This window comes from Xenopus tropicalis, chromosome 6, assembly GCF_000004195.4.
Source record: "Xenopus tropicalis strain Nigerian chromosome 6, UCB_Xtro_10.0, whole genome shotgun sequence".
Classification (NCBI taxonomy): Eukaryota; Metazoa; Chordata; class Amphibia; order Anura; family Pipidae; genus Xenopus; species Xenopus tropicalis.
Genome location: NC_030682.2, coordinates 91,717,127 through 91,730,506, shown reverse-complemented (window position 1 = coordinate 91,730,506; position 13,380 = coordinate 91,717,127). Strand labels below are relative to the sequence as shown.

Here is a 13,380-nt window from a genome sequence, read left to right as displayed (position 1 = left end):
CCTTAGTACTACACTGTAAATAAGATAGTGCTATATAGCTGGGCCCCTCCCATTTCTTGGTGAACTTTGCCAGCATGAGAATTATTTGGGCTGCAGCAGAAATTATACCAAGTGATACTGTTCTGTATCATGCAATGGAAAATATTAGTTCAAGGCAAAACAGTTGAGAAGTGGTACAACATGGTAGCACTATATAATTGCTACTTTGTAGTGCCCAGGTCCTGAGTTTATCAATGACTATGTGCTTTTTGCTGTTATTTTGTTCTCGTATGTCATTGGGTTTCCGCTTGGTGCTCTGGCTTCCCATAAAGTTCAATAACATAGTGGCAAGTTAATTGGCTTCTTATGAAGCTAATCCGATGGTGGGTGCTTGTGGTAGGGAAATTCCACTGGGGCAGTGACTCATGGAAATGAATAAATGTGCCCTGTAAAGCATCGTGAAATGAGTTGGGGCCCTGCAGTATACAGACCCTTGGCTACCGCCTTCTGTTCCAAACCATGTGCAAGTTTAACTATTGGCTCAAGGGAATCCTGGAACTACTGCAAGCTTCAAGCTGCAATTTCAAGTTTCCCACACTGTGGGGTACATCAGTACAAACAGTAGATGTCATTTTGTTTTATTTAAAAGCATTATTATTATTATATATTATATATTTTATGGTTTTTATATAAAATAGAATACTTAATACACTGATTTATCTATTTAAAGCACAGCTCATTGGGAGTACATTGTGTCCCTTTGCTGCAGGAAGAGGACTATGTTCCCTAATGCAGAAATGTGCCCACATGCCTTGCCGTTTTGGCAGCAGCTTGTGAGCTACAGTTTGTATAGTGCTTTAATGAACACCACATGCATTACTTTATTCCCATGCTTCAAGAATGGACAATTCTGCGGGGCAATTTAACGGAGCAAACTCATTATTTTCCATTATTTTCTGGTAGCAGAGTTGAAGCACCGTGTATTCTTGCTGCAGAATGCTTGGAATTATAAAGGGTGGCTGATGACTGTCCTGGCTCAGCCGGAGAGCCTTAGGTTGCTTTGGGGAATCTGAGAATTATATGTCAACTGTAATTGGGCATTCATATCCAACTTATTCATTTTTGACTAACTTTTTTTGACTAATATTATTTAGCTGCTTTCACTCTTCCTATGGACCATAGGGGCTCATTTATGTATGAATCTTATGGCAGGTACCAAATGCTCCTGTTAAAACTTGGGACTATACTAGGTAAAAAGGAGAGTTGGCAGGAATAGTGAATTATCGTGCATCCAACGGGCCTTATGTATAAGACAGGTCCCTAAAAATAATTTGGAGATCTTGGATACTATGAGCATCTTTACAAAGTAGGTTTAATAACTAGGATGTAACATTTGCTTCCCTTGAGTGATTGCTCACATACATCACCATTCTCACACCGCCAGCTGCTGATTTCCTGTTACTTTTCACAAGGCTGACAGGATGCAGTTGCACAGTCTAAAACTGCTCAATAGCACTGGGGTTTCATGAAGCAACATCCATGCTTGTTGCCAGCAGAGGTTTGATTAATACTGCTCATATATTTTAAGAATAGAATACTTTTATATGCACGTGGGGTTTTCAGGCACATGGGGCGGTGCTGTAACTATACACAACTGCTCTGGTATATCAAGGAGCTGGACAGATGCTGGGCATTGGTGTATGTAACAGTTAATAGGGTGGTCCCCCAAATACTCAGCGCTTCTTGGTGGAGTTCTTTGAAACCAAATCTTCAGTATAGTAGAAACTGTGTGATCGTGTGCTGCCTCCTCATAAGAACAACCCTCCCTTTTTAGATGGGTCTCAGATGTGTGTAATTGTGTTGATGGAAGCGCATGGAATTAGAGAAAAACAAAAGCAAAACTAGTGCAATACATACAAAACTTTCTTTGTGACTAAAATGCTAAAAGATTTTTAGCGTTCTAATTTGGTGCAAAATGTGCAAATATATTAAGTGAATCGAACAATCAAAAGTGCTTATATATCAGCCCAATGCAGTGTATCACACCCACACGATGTGTCCAAAGTAAATGCTCACCAGATTTGATTAAAATAAGAGCATGTAGAGAAGTCAATTTGGCTATTGATTGCAGTGCATCCTTAGTCCTCAGAGTATAGCAAGAGTGATTACTTTTCCTAGATTTTAGGGGTTAGATGCATATGCCATGAAGCAACATCCCAATTCCACTAAACTGACTATGTAGGAAGTCGGGTAAGAGCCAATATAATAGTTTCTTGCACATACTGTAATATATAGCAGTGAGCTCTGATCCCATCAGCATGTATATACGGCCCACACAGCAATCCTATTTACCTCTTGTGATTGGTGTAACTTTACTTAATAGGCTGTTGGTCAGGTGGTTGGTTGGTTGGTGAGGTCAGAAATAAATGTTGATGATGATGTTTGAGTCAAATCCCAAGACATGCTGTTTTTGTGGACATGAGCTGAGGGATTTCTTCTCATTAGTATTCTCCAATACACTTTGTGGTTCTAATTTAAAATCCCTCAGAAAATGTTTATTGGTGCTACTCAATTTCAAAGAAAAGGAAATGGTTGCTTTTCCTCTGCACTGTATAAAACAACAAAGACTTGTATGCTCACAGAGAAATGAAGCTGTAGGTACAGTATGGCTACAGCTTGGGCTAATATAATAAACCAGGAATGCACCATATGCTCTATTAACATTCACAAGGGATTCAGAAAGTAAAATCAAATGGATATGCTACCTGGTTGTTGGGGTCACGGTTCCCGACAACAGAAAACCAGATCCACTGTGTTGTCGACTGTATTGTTAAAGTAATTTTTTTGTGTAGCCTTCTTTTCAGACAATTACTGTAATTCTTTAATAGCTCTCCAACTGCTACCTTGGTCTATGTCATAATACCCCATTAATAGATATATGATATCATTCGTAAGACAACTTCTGACTATAACTAGTTGTAAAAGGGACAATTACTACAGTTTATATTTGCAGCACAATTTGGAATTTTCCTGTGAATTTATCTTTAAAGTTATTTCTTCTTTTCTCTCTTGTAGGTATTGGGAAAAATGTAATTTGTGACCGAACAGCTACCCCCTTGGATGCTTTTAGAATGATGTCAGCTGCACATTATTACCCCAAGCTAATGAGCATCATGGGAAATGTCTTGCGGTTTCTTCCAGCTTTTGTAAAGATGAAGCAGCTAATACAGGAAGGATATGTAGGTGAGCTTCAAGTGTGTGAGGTTCAGGTCCACAGTGGAAGTCTTCTGGGAAAGAAGTACAACTGGAGCTGTGATGATCTCATGGGTGGAGGTGGTCTACACTCCGTGGGGAGCTACATCATTGACTTGCTGACTTTCTTAACCAGCCAGAAAGCTGTGAAGGTTCACGGCCTCTTGAAGACCTTTGTGAAGCAGACAGATCATATAAAAGGGATACGTCAGATTACCAGTGACGATTTTTGTACATTTCAAATGGTGCTAGAGGGAGGGGTGTGCTGCACTGTTACCCTTAACTTTAATGTCCCAGGTGAGTTTAAGCAAGATGTCATTGTTGTAGGCTCAGCTGGCCGACTTATTGTAACAGGGATTGACCTTTATGGACAAAGAAACAGCTCCTCCGATCGTGAATTGCTTTTAAAAGACTCAACCCCTGTCAGCAACTCTCTTTTACCTGAAAAGGCATTTAGTGACATTCCATCCCCATACCTTCGAGGAACTATTAAAATGGTGCAGGCTGTGCGCCAAGCGTTTCAAGACCAGGACGACAGGAGAACATGGGATGGTAGGCCGCTGACCATGGCTGCCACATTTGATGACTGTCTTTATGCTTTGTGCGTAGTTGACACCATTAAGAAATCTAACCAGACTGGTGAATGGCAAAATATCGTGATTATGACTGAAGAACCTGAATTGAGTCCTGCATATTTAATTAGTGAAGCAATGCGCAGAAGCAGAATGTCTTTGTATTGTTAGCTTAGAAATCACTCAAACTTAGAATATCAATTATGAGACTCTTAAAACAAAGTTGCGCCAGGGTGAATGATGCAGCTTTATCACACAATGCATTTATCTTGCATTCATTGCTGTTTCCAGAAAAAAAGCAAATCCTTCTCTGTCCATATCAGAAACTGTGAACTTGTATGAGAATGTATTTTATGGTTTGGTTGGTTCTAAGAAAAGAAAAAAGATGTTATTTTGCCTCATGTATTTAATAACAAACGGGTTATCACTGAAGATGTCTACATTTCTATGGAGGATGCTTGTATAGGAACTTTGCATATTGTGAATGTTACATCCACTGGATTGTATTATGAAATCTGTACTGAATATGTAGCTGAGATGTTGTAGTGTTGGGCTTCAGTATCCTACCCAGAAACTCATTTCTAAAGGAAATATTTCATTCTAAAGGGGAAACCAGGGATCTTAATGCCCAATATGCTTAGGTGGTGTCCATTCTGCGCACACACATCCTGCGCTTATAAACTCTGCCATACGCACGATAAATACAAGTAACAAAGTTTAGACTCAGAGCCATGGAATTATGTTTTGTGACATGGAGAATGCATTAAAGTGACAGAATTTCCCTTTGTGTTTTGCAGAAACTTTTTTGTTGGTGGTGATGGGCGGGGGGGGGGGGGTGGGTTGAGGGGTGTTTTTTGAGTATGCCATTGTTGTAAAGTTTATAAAATTCTTTATGATTTATCCTATTAGAGACTCCAAAACTCAAAAAGCAGTAGGGCAGGGCTTCTTCAGCTTCTGTAAACAATCATGGGCTCGGAATTTCCCACTCCTCAAGGCACCTCACCAGGCTGGCACAGTGATCTGTCCAACTCAGGCTTTCCCATACAAGACAAGTATTAGACAAGCATAGAGCCCTTGCATGATTGGCCAGCCTGAAAAAAACATGTTGCTGGGGGCTTGATAGGTAAAGTAATGCTATCATTCTTGCTCATGTGACTTTCTAAAATATCCAGAACAACCAGAATATTGTACCCGTACTTATCACTTTCCACATTTAGAAACAACATGATTGGAAATCATAATAATTACTATAAGGGCTTGTTAACTAATGAATGTTGCTGTTTTTCAGTTCTTTGGCTGCTAAAGTCTTAGGGTATTTTATATATTTCTCTTAAAGCCCATACCCTTTTAACTTCAAAAGTCCCATTCCTATAACTGTCTACTTTGAATATATAGTTTGTTTGCTCTTTTCATAATAAGTCACATTAAGAACACTTAACTGCTGCATTGTGCATTTACTCCAGGTGGTTTGAGAGTGTGTAACTTGCATGGTGGACGTATGAGGTATAGTTATTGTAATAGTGAGGAGTGAAGTCATGCACGTGTTGCACAGTGTGTCAGTATCCTGAGATACCAACCCTACCTCACTCAGGCACAAAATACATCTGTTATCTGTGTATCTGTTATCTGGAAACCCATTATCCAGAAATTTCTGAATTACGGCAAGGCCATCTCCCATAGACTCCATTATAAGAAAATAATTCTAATTTTTAAAACTGATCTCCTTTTTCTCTGTAATAATAAAACAGTACCTTGTACTTGATGATAACTAAGCTATAATTAAAAAGGATGTTCACCTGTGAGGGGGGGGGGGAGGCCTGGCTGGGGACGCAGGTGCAGTAGAGAGTAGTGAGGTAAAGGAAATGGGCATTCCTATTAAAGATGGCGGCACTGTTCACTGAAAAAAATCTGTAGTTTGTAGTAAGTGTATCTCAGTAAATCTTTCGCTAGGCAAGCCAGAAATATAGCGTTTCTACATAGCGTAGTACTATTGAATAGTGTGCTTAATTGATTTTGACTTTCCTTGTCCTTTAATGACAAATTCTCCACTTTTTACAGCATCTATAGAGCATACTTGTTTTAATATAAAAACAGATCCGACTAATTGTTTAGCCGACATTCTCAAGCTATGGGTCAAAACCACAATATAGGTCCCCACGATCCCCTTTAAAATATCACCCTACAGTAGAAAATATTTACTAAAGTTAAGTAAATAACTGGTTTAACTATTTGTGTGGTCACAAAACAGATTTCATTACTTAATTTTAGCCTCCCAAGAAAAAGGCTGAACAAGTTGAAGCTCTAGGATGACAGTTATTTAAAAAGTCCTTCTGATTTACATTTTTTAGCACATTCTTTTTATAAGTAATACTAAATGTGGTTTAATAGTTTCTAATAGTGAGGTTTATTGAAGCTTCTTGTGACCAAACATTGATGCACATAACCCTTAACCTTTAGCTCAACATTGGCATCATTTAGCTCTACAACCAGCTTTTAGTGGTTGTGCTCTACACCAAGTTATGGGGGCAGGTGCCTTCCCTTGCCCCCCATGAATACAACATTCCCTGAATGTAGGCAGGAGTGTATTAAAGGGGCACATGCAGGTATTGGAATGCAGAGACCTGCAGCAATTCAAGAAAGTGCACTTTCCTTGCACATAGTAAATAACCCCTATAGACGGCTCTCAAAATCTTGCATAAAATAGAAGAGAACAGTGGTAACACCATCCTTTACAAAAATAGAATTACACTGAGCTACACCCCACACAGCAGGCCTACCCGATTCAATAAAGGTCATCACTTGGTTGGATTAGCTATTGTGCAATTTAGCATTACATGTGGCTAGGCAAAGCACATTGTTACAACTTTTACATAACGGGGCCAACCAATTACAGTGCAGAATGGAACTGCATGCTGCTTACATTTCATCGATGACACTATTATATGGTGCTGTGGGGGCTCCTTGATTAGCCTAGTTTACTATTTTGGGCTTCCATGACTAATCAGTGTGACCGAACTGGCCTGCGTTGGGCTATCTTTACCCATCTTCTATGACCTGTTCCCTATTCCCTTCAATGCTTACCAGCATCGTTAGCAACTTTAATGCTAGCGAGTGCTTGACCAGGATTTTATGGCTGGTTTTCACTGCCAATTAGCTATTTTTAGGAAACTAGCTTGATTCATGCAGTGAGGGGTGGGATTTTTGGGCTATACAAGGCTGCTGAGTACATTTTTGTTCAGAATTGCTTTATTGTATCTGATATTTGTGTTTCAAATGCTAGCCAAAAGTGGCATTGTGACGGCAATCAAGGCTTTTAAGAACAAACTTGATGAACACAATGGTTGCATTCAACATCTGCTGTTAGGAAGTGGGTAATGGTCCCAGCACAGGTTATTATATCTATATATCTGACTTCCTGTGAAAGATTGTAGCCCCATCCCTTACACTATACATGGTTAATGATTGAAAAGTGAAAACAATAAATGTTTCTCTTATCTGGTGATGAAGTCCAAGGCTTCTGGAGTTTTTGTGTGCTGTCACTGCTTCTCCTGTAGTAACTGCTCTGGAGAACGTCTAAAAATCCAATGCATTTCATCTTTTCATTTTGCGAGAATATCACCATGTAGTAATATAACCCTCAATTTTTATTCTGGTTTCAGATTTTTCTACTTGCTTTACAAAGGCTGTATTGTTAGTAGATGTAAAGTTCTGAACCATTTAATTGGGCAGACAACAATAACTACACACAACACATGTCCTGCCTGCCTGTTTCCATACTGTATGTGTTATCTCTTATGTTTTTCTGTCAGCTTAAAGTCCAAATAACTAAAATGAGATTATATAATAGCAGTTTGTTTGTTTATGCTTCACTTATGCAACCATATATGTGGCAGACATGGACATCTACAATGCAGTAAAACATTTCTGGGATTCATTATCTGATTGTTCAATTGGTGTCTTTTTGTGATTTGGGACAAGTATCTTAGGTTTCTAAGAGCTGATCCTTGGGAAGAAGGCATTGGTTTTGCAGGCAGATGTTTTATTCAAATTAGGGATGCACTGAACCCACTTTTTTGGGTTCTGCCGAACCCCCGAACCCACCCTGATGGATTCTGCCGAAACCCGAACCGGGACCATGGATTCGGCCGAAACTGAATCCATCAAAAAAAGGCCAAATCCTGAACCGAATCCGGGATTCGGTGCATCCCTAATTCAAATTGAAACTGGTAAGGTTCTCTTATCATGGCGTCTCCTAGTCATAATTAAATTATGGAACAGAAAGGTTTACCTTGTAGTGGTGAGAAATTTTGGGGGGTTGTAAAGGTCTGTGCAAAATATTAGGGTTCTGGAAAGTAATTTCCTTCAATACATATGGCAAGCCCTCACAGATTCCACGAGCAGGCAATGGTAGATAAAAACAAAGAAGCTTTATTATTATTATTATATTTATACAATTAGACCACATAATAGCCTGCATAGGACAGGCAGAATATGGCACACACAGGCATACATACAGTGACACAATGCTGGCACTGCTCCTTCAGGTGTGAACAGGTGAACAATGTGGGTGATTACAGTCTGAGCCTGAGGAGTGAACACTGCAGGGGGTGAATAATGTAGGGACTAAAAAGTGTGAACAGTACAGAGGATTACATGTTTAAACAATACAGGGGGATTACAGCCTGAATCTGAGGTGTGAACCATGCAGGGGGCCAGTTAATCTCAGTACTGAAACCATTTAAAGCTTACTCAAAGGTAAGCAGTCACAGCAGCCAGACAGGTGGGGGGCCACACAGAGGGGGCAGCAGGCCGCCAGTTGGACAGCCCTGACCTACAGTCTATTTCTCAGTATCAAAGCCAGGCAGTGTGTGCCCTGAGCTACAAGTTTCTATACCCTAATGGGTTCCTCCAAGTTTGTGTATTTCATCACTACATCACAGCCCAAATCAATAAGTTTATATATTATTCCACTTCTCTTGTTCCACATTTCTACCAATGTGCCTTATCTACCAAGCCTGTCACATACGTTAGGGGATCCTTGGCAGTTTAGGGTGCAACCTAAAGGTTTTTTTTCATTAACACTGTAAATCATGATTTAAAGCTAGTTACTAAACATCACAAATCCCAAACGTTATCTTATTAGTTACTACACATAAATGCAACATATTTACCCCACATACAATGTTGTGAGTGCTACCATTGCAAATGCAGATAAACACATAGATTAACAATGCAATTTCCAGTAATTTCTTGAATACATGAGAATTTGCCCAGACAACTAATACCTAGAAATAAGATCTGCCACAGGAGAATTAACTTCTGATTACAGCATGCTAATAAGTGTCCTTCTTCATCTGCAGCTTTAAGTCTTCAGCTACAGCTCCATCGGTTACAGAGCCAGGTCGCCCTCTGTGTTCCTCCTGTTCCAAATGCAAGTAGGCTGCTGCTACTGCCAAGCAGAGCCCTTGGGAAGTGTGATTATTTTATATAACCAGCCAACATTAAAAGGATGGGCTGGGCAGATACCATTTGTTGTGTTACTGGGGTGTGTTTAACTTGGCAACATTACATTTCTTTTGACTGCTAAATTCTTAAAAGTGGATAGGCCGAACAGATTTTCATAGGAATACATGTATTAAAAACCTATTTAAATAATAAGATCTTTAATATAATTTCCTATTGTGTGGAAAGGATGCTATTACATTATTATTAAAGACATTCTTAACCCAAAAAGTGAATTGAAAATATATTCATAACGGTCCTCAGAGCACTTTTACAGAGCAATTTACAGAGCTGTGTGAGATAAAATCATGCTGTTAGTCTAAAACTGCTGATCTCTCAGAAACCAATAACAAAAAAATCTAAATTGCTCAGAGCATCACTAATAAATTTTACATTTAGGAATATGTTTTTTCTCCCACTCAGGCAGCAGGGATGGGCCAGTTACACCTTGAGTCCCCCCAATAGAACTGCCAAATTGATATAATAATTACATATGCAGATTAACAATAACGCTGCTTTGTTTTTGTAACTGACTGTAGCTCTCTGCTGCCGAATTTTTTAACTTTATAAAATGAAAATTTGGTTCTGCTAGTGCAGAGAGGGCAATAGCAATGCAACCTCCTGGACCCGCTCCAACGCTTAAGTTGTAAGCTTGAAGAGTGAGAGAGGGGGCAGCACCAGGGCTGGCCCTATGCTCTGATGAACTTGTAACGTACCCAGGTCCTGTGAGCTGTGACACATGGGCAGGGTCAGACTGGCTTACCAGAGTACCAGAGGATCTCCCAGCAGGTCCAGCCTAGGACAATTCCCATACCAGCCCATTCTTATAGCCACAACAGGCCTATGTCAAAATCGTTTCTTACTCACTATATCTAATTCCTGTGAAAGTGGGCCCAGGGTGTCAGGTCCTCTGATGGGCCTAGGAGACACAGTCCGACAATTAGGGTTGCCACCTATAGCGGTGGCTATCTCTAGACAGAGGGGCGGGCATGATGTCAGTGGGCTGGGCAATGATATCACATGGGTGAGACCGTGACGTTGCAGTGGCAGGGCTGAATCTCAGAGATTCCTGCCCAGTCTTCCAAATTGGGGAAACTGGGTAGGCAGTTTTACCTGGACAAAACCGGACAGGTGGCAACCCTACCAGCAATGAACATTGGACACATAAGATACCTTTATAACTGCTAATTTGTGGGAAAAGTCTGGTGACACAAAGTAGTAAACAATTCACCAATAAATAAACAACAGGTAGCTTACAGGCCAATTATGGCTTGGAACATGCTTTGGTTGCTTCCCATTGGAGTCAACAGCAAGTCATTAGTGATCCCTAGCAACAGTATTTGCTTTAACCCTTGTATGTCATGCAGTAGTAAGAGCTGGTTCATCTGTCACATGTAACATGCAGTCTTACATGTACAGCAGTCCTTCTGGGATCAGGTCTGGGAGCTCTAACCATTCCCTGACGCGTAGCATCTTACCCTAATTATTTAGACCTGCCTGGCAAAATAGTGCCCACTTCTCCTCTTCCTCCCTCTATACTGAGTCTTTCTTACCCAGATATAAATCAAAGAGGAGGAACAGCCCATTTCCTGGGAGAGCGTTTTTACTAAAATGGTAGGTGAAATAAAGCACATATAAAAAGAATAATAACAAAAATGTAAAATATAAGGTACAAACAATAAAGGGTTAACAGCTGGGGGTGTATCTATAGAGGAAACTGGCCCTGCAACTGCTGCAGAGTTGACAAAATAGAGGAGCTGTTGGGACACAGTTTCATTATATGTTTATGAAGAATGTCTTAGTCCAAAAATTTAAGGTGACCCTAAATGATTTTGCTGCGGGGCCCAGTAACATCTGTTTATACCACTGCTCACAGCCCTTTCACATTGGAGGAAGAGGAATAAATGTCACAGACAAGAATTTCATGAGGTAATTTTACTTCCACCCTTCCCACAGACACAATGCAGCCGATATGCAACACAATAATATGATGCACACAAGATACGGATCCTTTACAAAACATATCAACACCACATGCACATATTTGTGTTACACCTACTCTACCTACCCATCCTATATATTCATATACATACAGTAACTTCTTTGAAACACCAAACAAATACAATTTAAGAAACCATATATTGCCATCTGCTGGCAGAAAGTAGTATTGCAAGGCATACCTCCCCCCAGACACAAAGAGCACATCAAACAACAAAAATAAATACCCTGTAACTCAATATCTTCCATAAAATACAAATGTATTTAAATCTTCATATTAAAAAAATAATATACATACAAACTCTATGGATTTTGAGTTGCCTCCTTGAGGTATTAAAGGGTTTTTTGAAGGAAAGTGATAATAAGGATGACAATATGGATAGGTGGCTATGTAAAAAAGAGAAAGATACATTGCATTCTACAGTAGGCTACATGCACTGGGTTGGATGTTGTTTACATTTTTATGTTGTGATATCTATATCTTGTGTTAATGTTAAAGGGGATGGAAACCCATGGAAGACTGTCCAGTGTATGGCCACCTTTAAATGTATGTATGTATAACTTTATTTCTTAAGCGCCACAAGGGTATGCAGTGCTGTACAATCTTAAATGGTAATCCAGTGTTCCTGGATTTTAACTGGACACCGCTACACATTCCTTTCAGGGCAAGTAAAGTCCTTTTAAACTTCATGTAGTGCTTCTGTGAACACCCCCTTCTATGTATATGTATCAACATGGGCATCTCAACAAAATACAGGGCCTGAGATGAAAGTTAAGTTTGGAGCACCGAAAAAAATCAACACACTGCTGAAAAAGATATAGAATTGGGTGCATACGATTTTTCATCTCATTTATTGCTTTTGGATAAGCTGCCCTCTCCTGGTAAGTAAGTAGTAAGCCTCAGCTTGAGGGTCCTTATCCTACATGAATTAAATGCTGAATCCTGAACATTTATTCCCTGTATTGATGGGCACAGACCCATTTTGTTGTACATAATGAGCCGCAGACCCATTAAAGTAGTAGTATGCCCATTCTAATAAAATGGCATTTTACTCATTAAAATTTAATTTCAATGATCTGACTGCTGTTTCTGGGAAATGCTTCACTTACAAGTTATTGCATCTGTACTAAGATGTAGAAAAAGCATGCATTAGGTCGTTCCATATCTCAAGCAACTACCTACAATAACAGCATCAGAGACATAAATACCCCGCAATGCGGGGGGCACTTCTTGTGGGCAGTCACCAAGGTCTGAAGGGACCTTACAGTGCCCACCATGGCTGTGATTCAATGCTGCTCTGGTAGCTGTAATAAATCAAAGGTGACCCTGTGGAAAGCATGGCCATCTTTGATTCTTTTTACTGAAGTTTCAGCCTGGCAGTGAGAGACAAGCAGTTGTGGAAAAGTATAAAAATGTGTAGTATTTTCTTTAGGTGAGATAATGCTTTCATTTATGCAGTGATCTTACTAGCATGTTTGGGGTTAATGGAGTGCTCATTGACCATTTCTGCGGTGACCTCACTGGCAAGTCTGGGGTTAATGGAGTGTGACCCGACACTGCTCTGCTATCTGCAATACATCAATGATGACCCTGTAATAGGAGACCACTTAATAGGAGAACAGACACCACTTACACACCCTTGCGCTCCAGTGACAGTGCTATTCACAGCACATCATTATATCTCTCTTTCTATTTATTTAGGTGTTGGAAGGTATACATCTGCCAAGCAAGAGTGTGCTTTATTAGTCCTTTGATGATAAGGCCCCTGTAAACTTTAGTTATGCCACTAGGGTTGCCACTGACTTTGGAAAAAACCACACAAGTAACAACCCAATACGCCACTAAACAGCATCATGCTGCCAAATAAAATTCAAACAACAGGGCTACAGGGAATTAGGCCAGGTGTTCATCATAGCAGAACTAAAAGGGAATGTGGTAATTGTGGCAAAGTAGAGGCAGAAAAAACCTGAAAGAGGCTAAAAATGTGTGTCTGGATTATCATCAGCAGGAGGAGATTGTGGTGTTCAGCTTTTCAGCTTCTGCAGATCATATCAAGGCTCCACAAACAGGCAGCAT

General features: G+C 40.0%; 1 protein-coding gene across 2 annotated transcripts in view; it reads left to right on the top strand.

The window, feature by feature from the left end:
- Positions 1-4,585, top strand: part of gfod1 (glucose-fructose oxidoreductase domain containing 1) — a 49,156-nt gene extending 44,571 nt beyond the window's left edge. The window contains 1 exon segment of one of the 2 annotated variants that reach the window (NM_203839.1): positions 3,055-4,585. In NM_203839.1, coding sequence (NP_989170.1) covers positions 3,055-3,974 — 920 coding nt within the window. In that variant the 3' untranslated portion in view covers positions 3,975-4,585. 2 annotated transcript variants of the gene reach the window in all.
- The last annotated feature ends 8,795 nt before the right edge of the window (positions 4,586-13,380 follow it).